This window comes from Merops nubicus, unplaced genomic scaffold (genome assembly GCF_000691845.1).
Source record: "Merops nubicus isolate BGI_N331 unplaced genomic scaffold, ASM69184v1 scaffold7749, whole genome shotgun sequence".
Taxonomy (NCBI): domain Eukaryota; kingdom Metazoa; phylum Chordata; class Aves; order Coraciiformes; family Meropidae; genus Merops; species Merops nubicus.
In genome coordinates, this window is record NW_008628933.1 from 1 (window position 1) to 19,070 (window position 19,070).

General features: G+C 41.7%; 1 protein-coding gene across 1 annotated transcript; it reads right to left on the bottom strand.

Annotated features, from left to right (window-relative positions):
• Positions 1 to 215: 215 nt before the first annotated feature.
• Positions 216 to 18,094, bottom strand: LOC103779201 (tyrosine-protein phosphatase non-receptor type 2-like; the record flags this gene model as incomplete). The annotated part of the gene is made up of 6 exons (XM_008946822.1): positions 216 to 392; positions 1,367 to 1,576; positions 8,064 to 8,201; positions 9,389 to 9,487; positions 10,105 to 10,205; positions 18,004 to 18,094. Coding segments are annotated over 6 exons (816 nt in total), but the record flags the coding sequence as incomplete, so codon positions are not given.
• Between the last annotated feature and the right edge of the window lie 976 nt (positions 18,095 to 19,070).

The window sequence follows — 19,070 nt, forward strand, 5'->3', positions numbered from 1 at the left end:
CATCAGTACAAGTTATCTTTATATTTTATCTAGGAGGAGACAAACACATAGGACTAGAAGTTTAGCTGATAGAAGGTGCTGATTAGATGCCCTCTAATACCCTCTAGGCACCTAATGAAAAAGGCAAATTATTCAAATATCACAAAGTTACATGTTTTAAAATAGTTTGGAGCTCATTCTTAACTACTGTTAGTCTACTGTTGATGTTTAAATACAGAGATCTGAGCATTTACCTGTATAGTTGAATCTCCCATTATATACTTTGCTCCTTCTATTACAGCCATGTATGAAAACCTTAGTTGATCAGGAGTCTGAATAAGTCCCATTCGGTATTTTCTCATATCCAGTAATACCTTCTTAATATCTACAGAAAATGGGTCTTTTTTCTCCATCTGTCAAGAAAGTCACATCAAAAGAGTCATTGCTACTGATGAAGACAGGCAACGTATAAAAAATAATTACAACTAAAATGAGTCAAAATTCCATCTAAAAACTAGCTCCTTCATATTATGTTTCCATTAGTTGCATACAAAATTAACATCTCAAATGATTTCCAAGTTGTTTTTACAGGAAAAAAGTTAACCATCTAATGAAAGCTTATTCTGAACAAATCAATGACCATGTGTTAACCAAATAAAGCAGTACCCTACTATCAAGTCTTAAAATTTTAGATATGTCTCAATATATATCCACAACTTTAAGCTCATGTTGAAAAAAAAGTCAATCTTTTCTAAGCCTATCTCCCATAAAAGGAGAAGACTGCTTACTATTTACTTTCCAGAATCATCACAGAATCACAGAACTACAGGGTATCAGGTTGGAAGGGATATCAAGGACCATGTAGTCCAGCCTTTCAAGGAAGCTCTGAAAATACATAAAGTACTTCAAGACTGATTTGTAAATCTATTTTAAGAGCTCTTTGTTTAAAAGCATTGAAATATGTGAAGGAAAAAAATAAAAAGACATCTTAATTGAAGTTTTCACTGGAATGCCACCAATTTAACTGCTTTTAAAGCTTTCTGACCCAAAAGCCCGTGCTGGGCAGGGAGAGGGGTGGCAGGGGAGGACCCATCACAGAATCACAGAACTGTAAGGTATCAGGTTGGAAGGTATCAGGTTGATATCAAGGACCATCTAGTCCAGCCTTTCAAGGAAGCTCTGAAAATATATAAAGTACTTCAAGACTGATTTGTAAATCTATTTTAAGAGCTCTTTGTTTAAAAGCATTGAAATATGTGAAGGAAAAAAAAAAATAAAAAGACATCTTAATTGAAGTTTTCACTGATTCAACTGCTTTTAAAGCTTTCTGACCCAAAAGCCTGTGCTGGGCAGGGAGAGGGGTGGCAGGGGAGGACCAAGGACTTACCAGGACCAGGCAGGTGTCCACCAGGGAGAAGGTGCCGGAGCGGCCGATGCCGGCGCTGCAGTGCACCACGGCGGGGCCGTGCTCGGGGCTCAGCCAGCCCGACTCCCGCACCTTGAAGAGGAAGTTCAGGAAGGAGGCGGGGGACTCGGGGACCCCGAAGTCTGGCCACGTGGTGTAGTGGAAGTGAGAGATCATCCTGGACTCGCCGCTCTGCGGGGGAGACAAAGCGGGCAGCTGGGCGGCGTCCTGCCTGCGCCCAGCCAGCGCCCAGGGCTGCTCTCTGCTCCACGCCTCCCCTCGCAGCGGCCCGGCGCCCGCTTCGGCCTGCATGGCACCACCAGGGCAGCCCACAGCAGCCTGTCACCCGAGCTGCTGCTCTGCCCTGTGTCATTATTACCACACACCTTTCTTCCTTCTTCTCAAACTACCACTGTTACATTTGGTTTGCTTTGCTACTCGCTCCCAAAGATTCTTTTTCTATCATTAATGCAGCTTAATGGCCAACAGCAGTGGACTGCTTGCATTAGTATGACCCAAAAACCATACCCACCAGCACTCTGAACGCTCCCCACGCCTGCTCAGAGCCAGTTGTAACAGCAAGAGGCACTAGCCCCTCCTTTGTACTAGCCACACTGAGGGGAGCAGCAGCTCTGTGGAAAAGGCCTTCAAGAAGCCACACAGCAGGACATCTAGCAAAGCTTTTGCTGGACACACTCGTTCCATAAGCAAAAAAAGGAAGTTTCCAAACCCACGCAGTTGGTTTAGAACCCTGCAGCTCCCCTCTTAACACAACCAACTTTTAAGTGTTTCAACAGCAGCAAGAGAGTACAGAACACATAGATCTGAACAGCCCTGATGCCAAATTTTGATGGTATGTTTAAGGAACTCACTTCAGACCTGCTGTTAAAAGTTGCTCCTTGCCACAGTGGTTTTGAGACAACTTGATCACTGATTTAGGTCAGGAATTTTATAAAGATTCAGTTATTTTTATCCTCCTGCTATTTCATCTTATTTTCCACATTGATTGAAACCCACATAAACCTCCACAATGCTGGAACACAACAAGATTTAAAATATCAATGTATTCCAGAAAAGCTGTTTTTCTTTTTCAGCAACAGTAAAATATAGCTATGAAATTCAAGTAAATTCTATTGTTTGCCTCCTGCTCAATCTGTTCCAACTTCTTAGGAGGGAGCACTTCGGAAACTTCTTAGAGAAACTAAAATAATCCAGTTCAAGGTTGCACTGGAACAAAACCACTGTCCCATTTTGTCCCTAGCATGACACTGCAGGGCTGCCAACTCTTCCACAGAAAACAGGGGATACCAATGTGACTCAAGCCACTCTCAAATGTTCAGTTATATTCCAAGAATATTTTGTGTTTTGGCAAAGAGCTCAGTGAGGACAACGACTGATCCATCATACTGGAAAAATGAGCAAATAGTAAGATTTCAGTGTAGGGGGAGAAGAAAAATCAAAACCTACCAAGGCCTAAATTGTATAAATGCACTGGGATTTCCCCTTCTTGTTTGTCTGAAGCAAAACATTAAAAGGGAGTTTGCATTTTCAGCTGAGATCCTCTTCCTGCTCTCCTGTATTTAAGCATTTCAGCTAGCAACTTAACTCACTAGTCAACTGAAATGACCTATTTGTTTAAAAATCATGAAGGAGAAACACTTTTCATAAGAAATCTGGAAACGATTGAATTTTAAAGATGACAACTCTCAAGCAATTTCCTCTAAGAAAAATAATACATCACTTTTCAAACAAAATTAAGGGGAAAACTATAGAGGTGAGCTAAATGCACACACTAGGCAAGGCAAAGGTTCAAGTTGTTGCTTGTGAATCTTGAGGACCCTTTGAAGTGGCAATTGATCCTCTCCCCCTCCAGATCCTTACACAGTGGTTGCAGATGAAAGCTTTCCCCATTACCTCAAGAATCAGAATTGCCCTTATCTATAGAAAACACAGGTGATCTGTGGTTTGTTTGTTAAATCCCATACTCTACCAAGCACTTGCATCCTCCTAAAAAACCCAACCCAGTAGTGCTTCAGGGTCACAGGCAAGTGTCACCCTGCTCACACACTGACCTGGAAACAGGGATTTCTGAGGGGGAGATCTCACAGTGCTGCAGTACATCTCCTCCAGCTCCACCCCACACCATTACTTTTTTTCTGCCTCCCTGTACTGTACAAAGGCTTTTATCCATCCCACAACTGCTCACCACTTCAGCTCTTTTTCAAAAGGCACCCTGACTCTTCACCTCTCCTCACGAGTCCCATTTCAGTGCCCCGGAACTGGCTGGTCCTCTTTGAACTCGTCGTTTCTGATCGTACAGCCAAATCCCATCTGAACATTTCAAACCTCCCACGTTTTCTCTCTTGAACAGAATGGCTCTTTCAAGTGGTGCTTGGCAGTCGAGCCGCACAGCTGAAATACTGCCTTTGTGTGAAAATCTGTAGCACCCTCTGTTAAAGAGCTCCCCTGTCACTGAGCCACGTACCACAGCTATCGCTTACGAGAAGTGATGCAGAACATACTGAGAAAGGGTTTGGCTTGCTAAAGGCTCACAGCTGCTGATGGACACAAATTCACAGAATCATTACCATTGGAAACAACCTCTAAGATCATCAAATCCAGCCATCACCCAACACTACCATCACCACTAAATCATGTTCCGAAGTCTCACGTCCACACATTTTTTGAACCCCGCCAGGGATGGTGACTCCGCCACCTCCCTGGGCAGCCTGGGCCAATGCCCCACCAATTCAATTTTAAAAAGCAACTAATTTTACTTAAAAAGTTATCAGGAAACTAGATATTCTTTTAAAGAAAAAAGCTAGACTTTAAGACTCATGCAGCAACATAAAACTTCATGTACATCACACACAGGGAACACATTTCTGCACGGCAACTGAAAACCAGCTTGTTCTGTGGTAACCACAATATACTCCTCCAAGATTTATTCCCTAAGACTAGCTACCAAAAAAATAATATTAAAAATCCTTGAAGAATCATGGGACAACATTTAAACAGCTTTTCAAGAAAATAAGCAAAACCACTAAAGTTTCATGAACTACTGGGATAAGCTTTCGGTAAGTAACCAACGCAGCTGACCTGGACCAGCTCTGAGAGTTCCCACCACACTGCCCAGCTCTCCACTGACCACACAGTTCTTACAACAACTTGAGGTTGGTCAAGTTGTTGTAAGAGCATGAACATTGTTAGCAAGTACAACCAAAATGCTCCAGTGTCCAGTCAAACAGGTGAAGATGGAAAAATGCTGGCCTGTCAAACTTCACACTCCTTATATTCACACTTCATTTCATAGTTTAAGGGCTACTGCAATGGTCTAACGTATGAAGGCATCAAATACACCTATAGCCCTGACAGAAAAGGACCTGCAGGTGCTGGTGGCCAGCCGACTGCACAGGAGCCAGCAGTGTGCCCAGGTGGCCAAGAAGGCTTGGTACTAAGTTGAGAATCCATTTTGCTCATGGATTTTTCCAAATACTTGATATTTGCAGAGGACTCAAGATGCCACTTGGGGTTTATTAATGATCCTTACTCTAAAGTATCATACCATTCATTTCCCACCACATCCAGTTCATTTCTTCTAATCCCTTTTCCTCCAGCAAATATTTCCTTTGCAAACCTCTCCTTCGGTTGCTTTGTTCTTATTTCTAGGAACCCAGTCTGAGGGACATCCATCAAGGCTACTCCAGAAACTTCAATTCCTTTGCACAGCTCCATTTCCTCACCCAGTCAGTCCCTGGTTTCCCTGAAGTACTGATGCTCATTTGTGCTCCTGTGGCCTCCTGGAATTCCCCAGTACCAGCACAGTGGGGTTTCACTAGAAAGCATTCACCATGTGTCATGCCATGTCTCTCTCCAGGCTACCTGGGTTGCCACACCAGAAATTCCTGAAAACTAAAGTTTTATTTTGCTAAAGACCAGTAAGTACACTTGCAACAAGAGAAGCTAGAAGCAGCAATAGAGGACAATATAAAAATACATATTCAACACAAGCTGGAGTCTCCCAGAAGTCAGCTGTCAGTAGCTAATATTTCTCCCACATTGTCACAAGACTTCACAACCCCATCCTGTAAGGCTGTTTTACAGATTTAACAAGACTCTCAGAAACACCTAACAATCACTTCAATATGCTGGGGGACTGATGCAAATCCCAGCCACACATCAGCTTCTCATGTAAATGATTACAAATTTTTAACATGAGTGCAGTATTTCCCTTCTACCCTTGTTTTTCAACAGGGGCAAGGGTTTGTGGGAGCCTTCACAGTCAGTCCTTCCTCAAGGAGGGTTCTGGACCTCAGCAACAACAGCAGAAAGCAGCAGCCAGCTTTCAGAAGAGCTGACCATTGACACCAGCAAAAGATGGGAGGACACAATGAACCACGGTGGAGAGGTAGCTTCCAGTTCCTATATCTTAAAATACCAGCTGGGTCATGTGAAAAACAAGGAAATTCCACAATTATCACCAGCAAGACAAAGTACACTAGAAATATTTTCAGAACTTTTGGAAAGCTACCCATGAACACCATCTCTTCCCCAAAGCTTTATTGGACTACACCAGCAGCAACAGCAAAACCAAACGTCTCCCTACAAAAGATATAAACATATCAAACTGCCAAATGTCATGATTTCATCCTAAAAAAACAATATTGCCCCGCAAACCCCACCTGCACTTCTAACTGCTCCTTAACAACACAAAATTGCCAACAACAAAACCAACCAAATATTCAGAGGTTGTTTCACTGACAACATTAAACAAGCACTTTACTCTTCATACATTGTTTTTTCTAATATTGAGAGATTTTTGTTGCAGTAAGACAGATTTACTTCAGTTCAGAATGGTTGCATTATAAAAATTCTAGTTCTCTCTGTTTTCAAGGAAATACTAACATTTCTTAAGTATTCTTGGAATTCAGAGTGTATTTTGTTTGTGAGTCATCTTATATTCCAGGCGTCAAGTGGCTAAATGTCTTACTGCTCTGCCTCCACCAAAGCCCCCTGCAGAGGACCTTGTATAAACATGGCTGAGCTCACATTTCAAGTTACTGTGAACACTCAGTTCCCACAAGTTTTATGGTATAATTACTAAATTCTTACAGAAGGCTGCCCTTCACATTAGTGGCGTTATTCTAGAAACTATATAGTTTCTCTGAGTAACCAAGTATGTTCTGGCTGGTTTATACAAAAAAAAAATACTCTTTGAAATTAATATTTGTGGGGCCTTATAGGAGCACCAGAGCAGTACAATAAAAATGCAATGCTGTAGGTTAGTTAAATATTGTGGAACTGATCTGTGGCACACAAGAAGCTCTGTAGAGCACTGGTGGGCCTGCATTACCTGCCCAAAGCAGACCCAGAAATGTTAACTGCTCAATAGCTGCAACTCCTACACTACCATAGTATACATTGTGCTGCTCCTCGTGGGATTTCTGAATCTTCAAGCTAATGTTATGTCCAGAAACACAAGTCATGAAAATGGCATCCTTCGAAAACAGGAAGTTTAAGATTAGGGGCCAGCATCAGCCACATAATTCCACCACCAAGACTTCTCGGTACTTTGGAAAACTTGCCTCAGCTTTCCAAAAAGTAGAGTTATTCTCTCTTGGGCACTAGCTTCCAAGCACAACTCCTCTTTTCTTTGCCTTTGCTGTCAATAAACAACTGAACAGAACCTCTTCAGGTCAGTAGGACAGACTTTTCATAAAGCTCCTCTTACACTGAACAGACCAAGGAACAACACGCCAAGTTTTATCACATTGATCTCGTGAGGGAGGTGTCAAATTAACAAACATTAGCTACCATTAATAGCTACTATAAATTCAAATAATTTTGATGAAATATAGCAACAGTTAGTTGTATAAAACAACATGCAAAGGAACACCTTCAAGCTTTCCTTTCCCAAATCCACTGACAAGACAACCTTGAATAAAACTTGCCATCCTAGCACTTCCAATTAATATAGGGCAAGGTTTATAGGGAGAAAGAATATCTTACAAGACATAGCTGGAACAAACAGACAAGCTCTTCAATCCTGTCTTCAGCTCTGAAACAGAAGCAGCAAATCCCAACCCAAGCTCAGGCCAGGAACCATTTTTTTGAGCTTAACTCGATTAAATTGTCAAAGTGCTTAATTTTTAAGAGAAAAGGATGGTTGGTCCTGTGAAGCAAAAGGGGAGGTAAGCAAGAGGAGATAAAGTTACCTATTTACGGGTGGTAATCACCTCTTACCCTAACAATGCAAACAGTTGGACTGAATTACACAGAAAACTAAAGTTCCACTAAGAAAACCAGATCACTACTGAGTCTTATCTCTGATATTCAAAAGAAATCAGAATTTCCAGCTCCTAGGTTCTTCCTTTTAGAGTATTTCTTACAGCTCCTCTTAGCATCACCACTACCATCAGTTCCAATGCAGCTACTCCCAAACGGAGAACAGAAGTACATAAATTAAACATGTAACAGCTTCAGCATTTATGTTACAATATAGATTACTCCAGGTCTAACTCCCTTATATGCCACGCATACATCTTCAACACTATCAGAAGCAAAGCACATTAAAATTTTCAGTGTGAAGGCTCAACGGAACCTGCAGTGGCAATATGAACACTTTTCATGGCATACTTAAGGCCAGGGCTATGAGCTACACAGGCTGAGCAAGGCTTACATTGATATTTTCTAACTGCAGGAGATGTACAGTGTAATAGGATTTGACGTCTTCGGATACCAGCCTCACACGGAAACCTGTTTCACTGAATGTCATAACCTCCTCTTCTGTCGTTGGCCAGTACTGTGCACACTTCACCTGATTGGTGTTTTGGAAAAAAAAAAGGAGGGGGAAAAAAAAGAAGAAAAGAAACATCTGGTTAAATATCCTGGTACCTTGATACCGTGTATCAGCAGACGCTGAGACCCATTAATTCAACACAATAAACTCAAGTAGCTGCTCCCATACTGAGGAATTGTCTCAGTCCATTGTGTTTGCAGCCAAGTTACTACAGAGCTGTGTCAAGGGCTGTTACACGTTCCAGCTTCATCTGTTTGCTCTTTCTTTCATGGCAGGGCTGCTGCATGTTTTGAGATGTACCTTACCCCTTCTCCCTCTCCCCCCTCCAGTTCTCTACAGTGAGCAGAGACCTTCACTCAGCTATTTCAAGAACATTTTCTCCCCCTCCCTCCACTTCTGACATGCACACCCACACATTTACATAAGTGATGTAACACATCCAGTTTTCCCAAGGCTTCCTGAATCCCGGAAGATTCTAGTAAAACAAAAGCATGAACTAACAAAGCAATGTAAAACTGTCCCTTGTCCTTTATTCCTCTTGCCCCACACTCAAACTTTCTGCAGGAAAATTTTTGCATAAGAAAATAAGTGACCTTTTAATAGACTAGTCAAATCTTTTTCACTAACAAATCTACTCTGAAGAAAAACCATAAACCTCAAACGACACGCATTTATAACTGAAATCCACAGTGGTTTTAGGCACCTTAACAGAAAAACTACATTGTAACAGAAGATTTGTGTATTCTGCACCTATACCACCAGCTGGCAAAGAATCAAAAATACCCAGATCAGTTTGACAGTTGCTGGGCAGCAGCTTGTCTTTATTGTTACAGTTAACACCACTACATAACAAATATACTCCCCTGTTACTTTTAGAAGAAAGATAATCTAAAGATACCCAATTCAAACTTTTTTCCCCACCTTCTCCCATCTTACACTACTTCTACTCCATCTTATTTCCATCTGTACATCCTCTTTCCTCAGGATGTTATTTTCACCCTTCTGGATGTGTATTTATTAGATACTGTTTCCACCAAACTGAATTTTGTGTCTTAGCAACATCACTTCAATGTTATATTAAAAACATGTCGTGCTGTACACCAGTGAGAAAGAACATTAGTTCTTTTAACATAATAACCAAACATTATTCAACTGTATTAAAATTATGTGGCTCACTAAAAATCTTTAGGCCTAGTATTACTTACCGAGTCTTTTTCGACAATTCTGTTCAGCATGACAACTGCTTTGGTTTGTTGTTGCCATACCATTAGCCAAAAATGACAACATGTATTAGGTAGTGGACCCTGTGTAGTAAAGGAAAAAAAAAAAAAATGTGTGTGAGAAGGTACAGGCAAAGCAGTGTTTGAATACAGCTCATCGTTCACTGTGTGAAAAAAGGAAAGTTCTTCCTCTGAAAAGTTTAAATAAATTATTAACTTAATGACAGAAGTGACAGGCAAGAAAGTAATCACACTGCAGAGAGCATGCCAGGACTTAAAAGGTGCTTGGGTTTTTTTTAACAAAAGCCCCAAACAGACAACAAAACAGTAAGAACTCAGGGGAGTGATGTTTCAGCTGAGCACCAGTATTATTGTGCTTTTAGAAGAGCTGCTGCAAGCACTCTCAGAAGGCACAAGATGGAATAAGGATGAAAAGTATTGTTGCAACCTACTTCCAACAGGACTGAAGAGCAAGAAATTACTGAAAAGCTTTATGTGCAGTGAAGTATTCACACTTAGATACTACCTCTAGCTTTTTCCATAAAATATAAAATCACGTGTTCACAACTAGATCAAATGGACAGTTAATATGAGATATATGTAATTCAGAGAGACAAGGAAACTTCCAAATACAACTGTACAAATCCCCTCCCCCCAGATCCTCAGTCCCTGTAACCACCCACTCAGCTGTTTTTACTTACCTGTGTTAAAATATAGTATCTCTGGGCTTCTTCAATGACCACCAGGCTGGCATTGATGTAGTCATTCTCAGTGTTCTGCAGTTTCACACGGCTGTGATCATCTAAAATTCAAAGAAAATTAAGGACTAATGAGGCACCCATCTTGATGAATACTCTCTAATGGGCAAGTTTAGGTCTGACAAATTCTGCAGTACTAACTAAAGGGCAAGCTACAAATATATGTGAAACTCATTTCTCATGTGACTTTGGTAACTGCCTCACTCTCCCCTCACCACTCCATCAGAGTAATTTCAGGCAGCTATTAATAGAAGCTGCTCAGAAAAATGGAAGACCCCGTTTTCTTTAAAAACCAAACAAAACAACCCTCCCACACATGCCAGAAGATGCTCAGTCACCCCTCAACAGTTGCATTTCCTTAATGCACAGCACCACAACCCACACCAGGCAGCACTCTGTCCTGTCACACCAGATCACTCCACTGCATCGTTTCCTTTCACTTCAGATTTCCAAGATTTTTTTGGTGAACTGAAATTCCAACTCAAAGTTGAAGTAGACTCATAAAGTTAAACTCACATAGCAAGGAAAAAAAATAAATCATCTACTTGCAATAATTCAAACAAAGCTTTGATCCATTTAATTTTCCCCTCTAATTTCTTAATACTATACAAACTAAAAATACTAAAGAAGGAGCACATTCAAAAATGTACCTATTTAACAACCCTTCCAATTAAACAAAGCCTAATCTAATTACACCAGTTTTGGTCTCTCTGGTTACAGGGGCAAGGCAAGACAAAAGATTCCCCTCTTTATGGAAGAGGTAAGCAAAGGACTCCATTTAAGATTCTCACATTAATATCAGAAAGATTATCAGACTGTCATGCTGAAGTACTGCATAATGAAAAGTCATCATTGCTCTTCCTAGAAACTTTTAGTATCCGATTTATCACCCTCTAGGAGACATTTAAGGAGTCAGATTTGTTCCCAGAAAGTAATCCTTCAGCCATTTATTAGGACTGTATCAAATAAACAGCATTTTTAGTTTAAAATTTGTACACAACTGCCTGCCAGGAAATGAGACCCAACTGACTGCAAAGCCCCTGAAGCTCAACTGCCTAGACAGACTGTTTATGAGAAGAGTAAATAAAAATAGCAAACTAAAATGGATTTAAGAGACTTCAACACATTTCAGGAAGAGATGGAAGAGATTCCATGAAGAAAGCGACAGAGCCAAGAGGGAATTACAGTGCAATGTCATTTAAAAAAAAGCAAACAACCTACATCCATCTGGTCCAAGCCTTAAAACTCATTTGGGGTGCAGACTGATGGCACGGCCTCTGTTAAACTGTCAGATCACTTCTTCTCCCATCCTGTCCTGGTTTGGGTCAGACCAGAGCCGACTCTGTTCAGTGATTTCCCTTCCCAGCTCAGTCCCTCCCAGGCCAGGGCACTGTCTGAAGGTAACAGCAGATTTTCACAGGCAGTCTCTGCTGCCAGCAGTGACAAGGCTCCACGTGTAGAGTCATTGCCAAGGGCTGGGGTGCCCACAAAGGCTCTTGCTCATCACTGATCCTGGGCAGAACAAGGTCACTGTGAAATCTTGTGCCTCACATTGGGGTGCACAAAGTAAGAGGTGGCACTTGTGGGGAGGAGCAGCCAGCAGAGGTGACCCCAAACTGAGCAGTGGGTGATTCCATCCCATCTACATCATAGTCAGTAAACAGCTGAGGGATCTCAATGGTCAAGCCTCTTCTTCAATGGCCAGCATCCAAGGAGGACCCTGTCTGTTCTGCCTTTGACCCTGATCCATGTGTTCCTGAATCCAACTCCTGAATCCAGTTCCCATCTGCCACTAAGTCCAGCCTGGGACTTCCCCAGTGCCTGCCCACAGCACCAGTGCTAGTTTTGTATCTGTTTGTACATACTCCATTTTATTCTTATTTTCATTAAAGCTGTTCTAGTTTTCTTTTCCAGCCCATACATCTCTCTCCCTTATTCCCTTTCTCATCCCCTTTGGGCAGGCAGAGGGGTTAACAGAACATAGGTCTGCCCCTAAACCATGACACATCCCCACAGCAAAATGCAAACTTCCTTTTGACAAATAGCTTGAGAAATGCACAAAAGCCATGAGTTTTGACACAAGCAACTACTCAGTATCATACCCAGCATAGCTCTGATAGCTCAACTCAGATTATAAGTCCCTAGATCCCAGCCAGTCTATACAGCATGAGGCTTATCCAAGAAACCCATTAGTATGGCCACAGACAGGCAAAAAGCCTATAGGAATTAAAAAATAGTTATTAAATTAGACTCTTGTTCTACGGACTGCTTATACAATGTTACAAATACTTTCTGTATGCCTGAATACCTGGGAAAAATGCATTTACTAGGTCTTTTATACTCTCCCTCATCTATTAGCAACTCTCAGAGACTATCTTGCTGTATTCAAGGAAAGAAGTCAATAGTAAATGACTACTACAGTTTTGGTTTTTGTGAAGGACTGGGATTTGGGGTGTTATTCTATCTCCTTGAGCTGCTAGCTTTTATATGCAGTCACATACAAATGTGCAGAGAACAGAAATATGCCAAAACCCTATTTTTAATACAGAAGTATGAGAAAGGTACTGGTTTAGTCTGTTCTCATTATCATTCCAGCTGTAAGGCAACACTGCCTTGACTTTCAGAAGCCTTAGAACAATTTATGATACATCTGTATAAGGAAAAAAAACCCACATTGAGCCAAGAAACAGTAAAATTCAGACCCATTTTAAAGTAAAATATCTCCCCTTGCATTATTCCATCTGGCGAGGAAAGTGTTATTTTTTTCCTTTCATGTATCACTTTATCTGAAATGTTTCTCCTGGAGAGAAACCAAGACCTTTGTAAATATTACATGTCATTTGCCAACAGGAAAAACTTCAGATCTTGTTATAGTAAATCACACATACCGGTACTAGTGTTCTGGGAAGGGTGACGTCAGCAGCCGCTCTTAACCCTTTGATCACCCGGCAGCGGCCGCTGCTCCGCTGCCGCCGGCACACAGCTGCCGAGGCCCCAGCCAGGATTCCCACCCTCATCCTCACACACTCTTTTCAGCCTTTTTTCCTTCTGATAAATTCTGCTTCGTAAACGTGACAGCTAAAATCCAGAGAGGTTTTTAGAAGCCCCTTTAACAAGGGAGTCTAGGCACAGCCAGCCTCTCCCCTCCTCCCCAACAGAAAGAGAGGTGATCCCGCAGATACACTGGCAGACACTGCATGGGACAAAGAAAGCCACTAGAATACATTGATTTCCTCCTTTCAAGGCAACATGTTCCTAAAGGATGTGCTGACCTAGAAACCTCATTCAAGCCCTGGCTTGCTCTTCTGAATTAGATAAAGCAAGCCAACTTCTGACAGGGAGCTAGCTGTAACTTATTTCCCCTCTGTAAATCATTTCCAGTTACAAAGCACTTGAGATTTATATGAATGATAAACCTATCTTAAACCTTATCTTAAAATGTTCCCATACCCACAACAGCTCAAATCTAGTACTTGTTTTCTGAAGTGCTAATTCCCCTATTTCAACAAAATATGCAGCCTGAAAAGGAAGTGGAAACCGTAAAAGTGCTTCTCATTCTGGCTCCTGCATGAAGAAAACTACCCCCAGAAGGACCCTGTCCAAGCAAACTCTTATTACCCACTTCAAGCTGAACCCTGCCCCACTGATACCACTGACAATGCCCCCCGTATCCCAAACAAGGCCAAGACTTCACATCACACACCAATTTGCCCACTCTCTGCTAAAAAGAAAATGACACATCCAGTTAGAAGCGATGTGAAGCACCTGGCATTTTACATCCAGTTCTTGCAGTCAGCTCATGAAAGGGTTTATTTGACAACTGCTTTTCTAGAAGTGAAACCACTCTGTAACTTAAAAATTATCTTTTCTCCAAGAGATCTGTCGCCCCAAATACAGAGCTATTAACAACAAAGGAGGGCAAAATGCTACTCAGGGGACTGAAGAAAGTCATAAATAAAACATGCAGCCATAAGCCATGCCAGTGACCCACCCTGACCCTGTCCCCTTCATTTCACTAATCTAAGCCTAATCTATCTGAGCTGCTAAATTATTCCAATTACTTTGTCACTAGACTCACAGTCTCAAGTTCCAGAGGTAGCCTAAGGCAAAGGAAAGGCAAAGTGCCTCTTCCCCACCCTGCCATTGGTTGTAGGCAATCAATGCCACCCTATCAACCATGCCAGATCTCCAAAAGCAGCAGCTGAGTTTATTTGTATCATGTTTCTGGTAACAAGGTGGATGGTTAGATAACATCACAAAAACCATCAGTGTCAGCTTCCAGTTGGGACAAGCAGAAGGCTCATGTTGGACAGAACACGTCCCTGCTCTCAGCACACAGACTCAAAACACAGGACAGAAAGGGAACATTTTGCAATGGTCATTAATCAGCACTATGTGCAAAACCACCCACATCAGCTCCAGCTCTGTTCCCTGCAAAGCACAATACTCCTCACGTCCCTCTCTCCCTGGGACACGCTCTCTAACAGCTGTAAGCCAACAGCTGAAAGGTCCAACACAGTCTACTAACAGCCACACAAAGAAAACACGAAATCACAACCTCTCAAGATCCTCCAACAGCAACGTGAACTATCAAGCAAAACAAAAACGTCCTAGATGATCCAAGATACTGAGCTACACACCACATTGCAAGGTAAGGCTGAAGATAAAACTGTGTAAACCCCCATCTACCCTCCAAAGGCACAAAAAAAAAAGTCCTCCCAATTTTGCCAAGGGGGATTTCCTTCTTGCCTCTAAATCTGGGAACACAGTAAGCAGATCTCTAAAGGTGTTTACAGTCAATCTGAGACACTATACTCCTCTGATACCAACTAAGGTTACGACTTAGAAGGAAAATATTAACAGAGTTTCATTAGAGTTATCAATGCAGAATAATAACCTCACGAGTTATTTTCCTCTCCTAACAATGTTTTCTGAGAAATGGTTTCAGCTGTCAGGAAATGACTGGCTGTCAAACCAAACCTATTTCAGATTTAACTTCCTGTTTCAATAGCACTACATAGCCAGAATATTCCTCTCCCTGTTCTAGACTAATACCCAACTGCTAGATTGCTATTTTTTTTGGCTAGGCAATAACTCTTGAGGGCTTTTACCCAACCGAACTTATACACACCGTAGCTCTTTAGCCAACAGAACTGGAGACTAACAAAAACATTTATGAAACTGGAGACAATGTGGGGGGGAGCAAAGAGTAACAGCCTTTCCTAGCTAACAAAAATCAACTTTTGCTTAGAAATGTATGAAATGGACACAAACTGGTTTCCATGTACCTGTCCTGCATGTTGTGGTTGAAATGGGGCAAACCAACACAAAGCCTTTTTTCATGCACTTACAAACACCACCTCTTCCATAAGACAGAATAATCTTTGCCTTTCCCCTGACAGACATACCACCTCAGATTTTAAGACAGGCTTGGCTGCTGTCTAGATTAATAAACCAATTTCTCACTGCTATGGAGAAATAAAACCATGCTCATTCTGCATTGCTGCACCATGATCCCAGGCATTCACCACAGCTACTGAACTGCACAGCTTTTACCCCAGCTGCTCTGGAATTTAGGTACTGCTACCTTGGAATGACATTCCCTTCCAGGTCTCTTTCTCCTCCTGACTCTCACCATCAGAAACAATTATGACTTGTGTTTGAAACCACACAGATGACAAATTCAACAGGCACTAGTTCAAACACGTTTTGCTCTGTTCTCCTCATGCAGCCTCTCTCCTAGTGCCCAGTTCTGGAGGCTGTCTTGGTGGCCCAGTTCAAACCTTCCTTCTTTTATAAACACTAAAAATTAAGACGTGCCTCAAGGGTCACCATCTTAGTTCAGTCATCATGTTACACTTTGTGTCAACCAGCATGTAATGACTCTAACCCTTCCCTGAGACCAACTACTACTCCAAGACTAGATTTTATCTGTCTCTCTGCTCTTGCACAGAGTCCAGGGATTAATACAACCACATAATTCATTTGCTGCTGGCTAGCTGAGCATTTCAGAAGCAGGCTTTGCCGTGACCAAGGCAGAGGTGTCTGGTGCTCTTCAACTACTGTAAAAGACATGGCATGATTAAGGAAAATTCTGAGCTCCAAAAAAACTACAGGAGACAAGTCCAAGTCACACCTCTAAAATATTATCGCAGAAATTATTAGATGCTGCTTAAATAACATCATGTCTGTTTGTTTATTTTAGAAATAATCTTTAAAAAAAAAAAAAAGAAACCCACAGGTACATTGAAGGTAAGGTGCCACTCTCTTTGCAGTAGTGCCTAAGAAATGAAATCCATAGATGGGAGAAATGGTGAATCATGAATAGAGCTGCTTTTACAGGATGTTTAACCCAGGAATAGAACTTGGGTCTCGTGGGTTCAAATCCAATTTCCTGCCTTCTCTTCTTACAGCCCCCATCCCAATTTAGGTATGAAACAGCAAGTGAATAAAGCATGATCTGCTTTACCACCAGAAGGATGCTAACGCTGTGGTGGAACAGGACAGCCAACCTGGGACGTGCAAGTACCTCCCCATGGAGCCCAGGCCCAGCAGAAGCCCTCCCCCCTCCTGGGGGAGGTCAGCAAGCCTGAGGCACCTTCTCAGAGCTGCGCACTTCCCTGCAGAGCACGCCGGGGAGCAGGCACAGCAGAGAGGCCATGAGCTCGACTCCCAGCCCCACTCTGAGCACCCACAGCAGCGCTCCCCAAACCTCACCAGCCTGACTCACCCCGAGCCCCTTTCCCTGTCACTGGAGCAGTGCTGTGCACACACTCTCACCACACCTTTCAGCTGGAAACGAGGAGCCCAGCACTGCTCCAAATCCTACCAGAGGTATATTCAGATGAGGCTCGCAAACAAAAAGCCCCAGTACATGAACAACCCTTCAGAAATTCTAGATCCAGCAACACAAAGGCTTTTAAAGAGCCCTTGGTGCTCTGGGAAACTCTGGTACGAAAGAACGCACAGACATTTAACCTGTTCCAACTTCAGCATCTCATAGAAAAACTCGGGTTGTACTCAATTGTTTTCCTGCTCCTTTTGGAAGGGATTTATGATGGTTTTCTCCAGCTATTCCGCCACGTTAGTAATCTTTTGCTTACAGATCCTCTTGTAACAATTTTGGATTACAGTTTCTTAAGTAAATGCTGTTGAAATGAAGTCCACAACACCTCAGTAGCACAGAAGCTAGTACAAAACCAGCTGTCTTCACCTGAGGTGCAAGATCCTTACATCACAAGGACCATTTTACAGCAGTTAGTACAATACAAAGCACTCCATACCATAACTACTTGCATGGAGGATATTAAAGACCAACTTCATGCATATATTCTTCTGAACAGACAATAATAATAAAGCCTCAAGTATTTTTTAAAGCAACAGTCAAAATCGAGTGTCATTTCTCCTCACAATCTTGTAAATGTGCAAATCACTTAGCCCAAAAGGAATCTGTGGTAGTCAAGGCTTATAAACTTGATTTCTGTGCTCAGCAGATGTTTGTTGTTTTAATAACAGCTAAAGCAAGAGTAAACAAACCATTTCCTTTGGAGAAAAATATCTATCAAATATCACTTTCCAGCTCACAAATATTTACCTATATACTAATAATTAGGATTTGCCATCATTCCTCAGTCACTGTTCAGCAGTGAGTTTACCAGGCAGACTCTTCTCCCTTCCATTACACACACTGGCACGTGTTACAAAAACCAGGATACACGCTGACAGAAATAAAATACAAAACCTAAAATGACCCCCATTTATTAGCTACAGTGTTTAAAAGTAAACTGTGTAAGCCGAAAAGTCTAGAAAGTTTACTGCAAGAATTACAGAAAAGATACTTACATGGACTGACATCTCTGTATCTGTTCCGATTTCTGTTTTCTGGATACTTTGCAACTCTGTGAGGGTAGTCACTGGATTTATGTCGAATTTCCTTTAAAAGACAAAAAACACAATTTACTTACAAATAGAAAGCTGATTAAGGTTAGTGTTCTACACAGCCTACTGTAAGACTTCCAAGTTTATTATTTAATCAAGACTATTAATAATTCACATTTTTAAACCAGCCTTTACTACACTTAATGTTATTTTCGCTTCGAAAATCTGTCTCCCATTCTTGGCCAAGCTGTTGCCATTTGGATCTTCCCACACTTGGCTACCAAAGTAACACAAGTTCAATTTGGTAGCCAGCTGATGTAGCAGGAACAAAGGAGGGAAAAAAACCCAGATATTTCTTGTGCTTACAGGTTACCTCAGATTGCACGTTACCTCTCACAGCGGTAAGAGACTCAGAAGTGCTCCTTCACACCAGCTGGCAGCATAAATGCCCACAAAGGTAACTGCACTAGTTAATGATTTTATGGCTGCTATTAACAGCCACAAGATTATTTTTGATGGTTTGACAGTTCAGTCCACAGAGCTGTAGCTAAACATGACCCGAGATGAAGGAACAACTCTGGACTCACAAGTGCCAATGTGAAATCACAGGCTGCTTCTCTCCAGGCATTAATTCAAACCTTTCAACAATCTGCATTTGGAAGATATTCAGACACACTCATTTACACATTATTTTAATGAGTGTACTGTCCACATACTCTGAATTTATTAATTTATTATGAGTTTTAATAATTTTCTGCCTCCGAGTGTATCTTTTCCACAACCTCACTAAGATATACAGATTTACCTTATGCAGAAAACTGAAAACACAGCTAAAATGCTGCTGAGGAGCAGCCTCCCATGCACTGAACTATCCCTTCACGTCTCTGCACTGATGCCATCTCAGCAGACGTGACCATTATGTCCCAAAAAAAGCATTTAAACTTCTCTTTACAACAAAGATTTCTTTGGTCTTCTCTACACTTCCACTATATTCTTCATCCTCTCAAACTTCCTAAATAACCTGTATATTC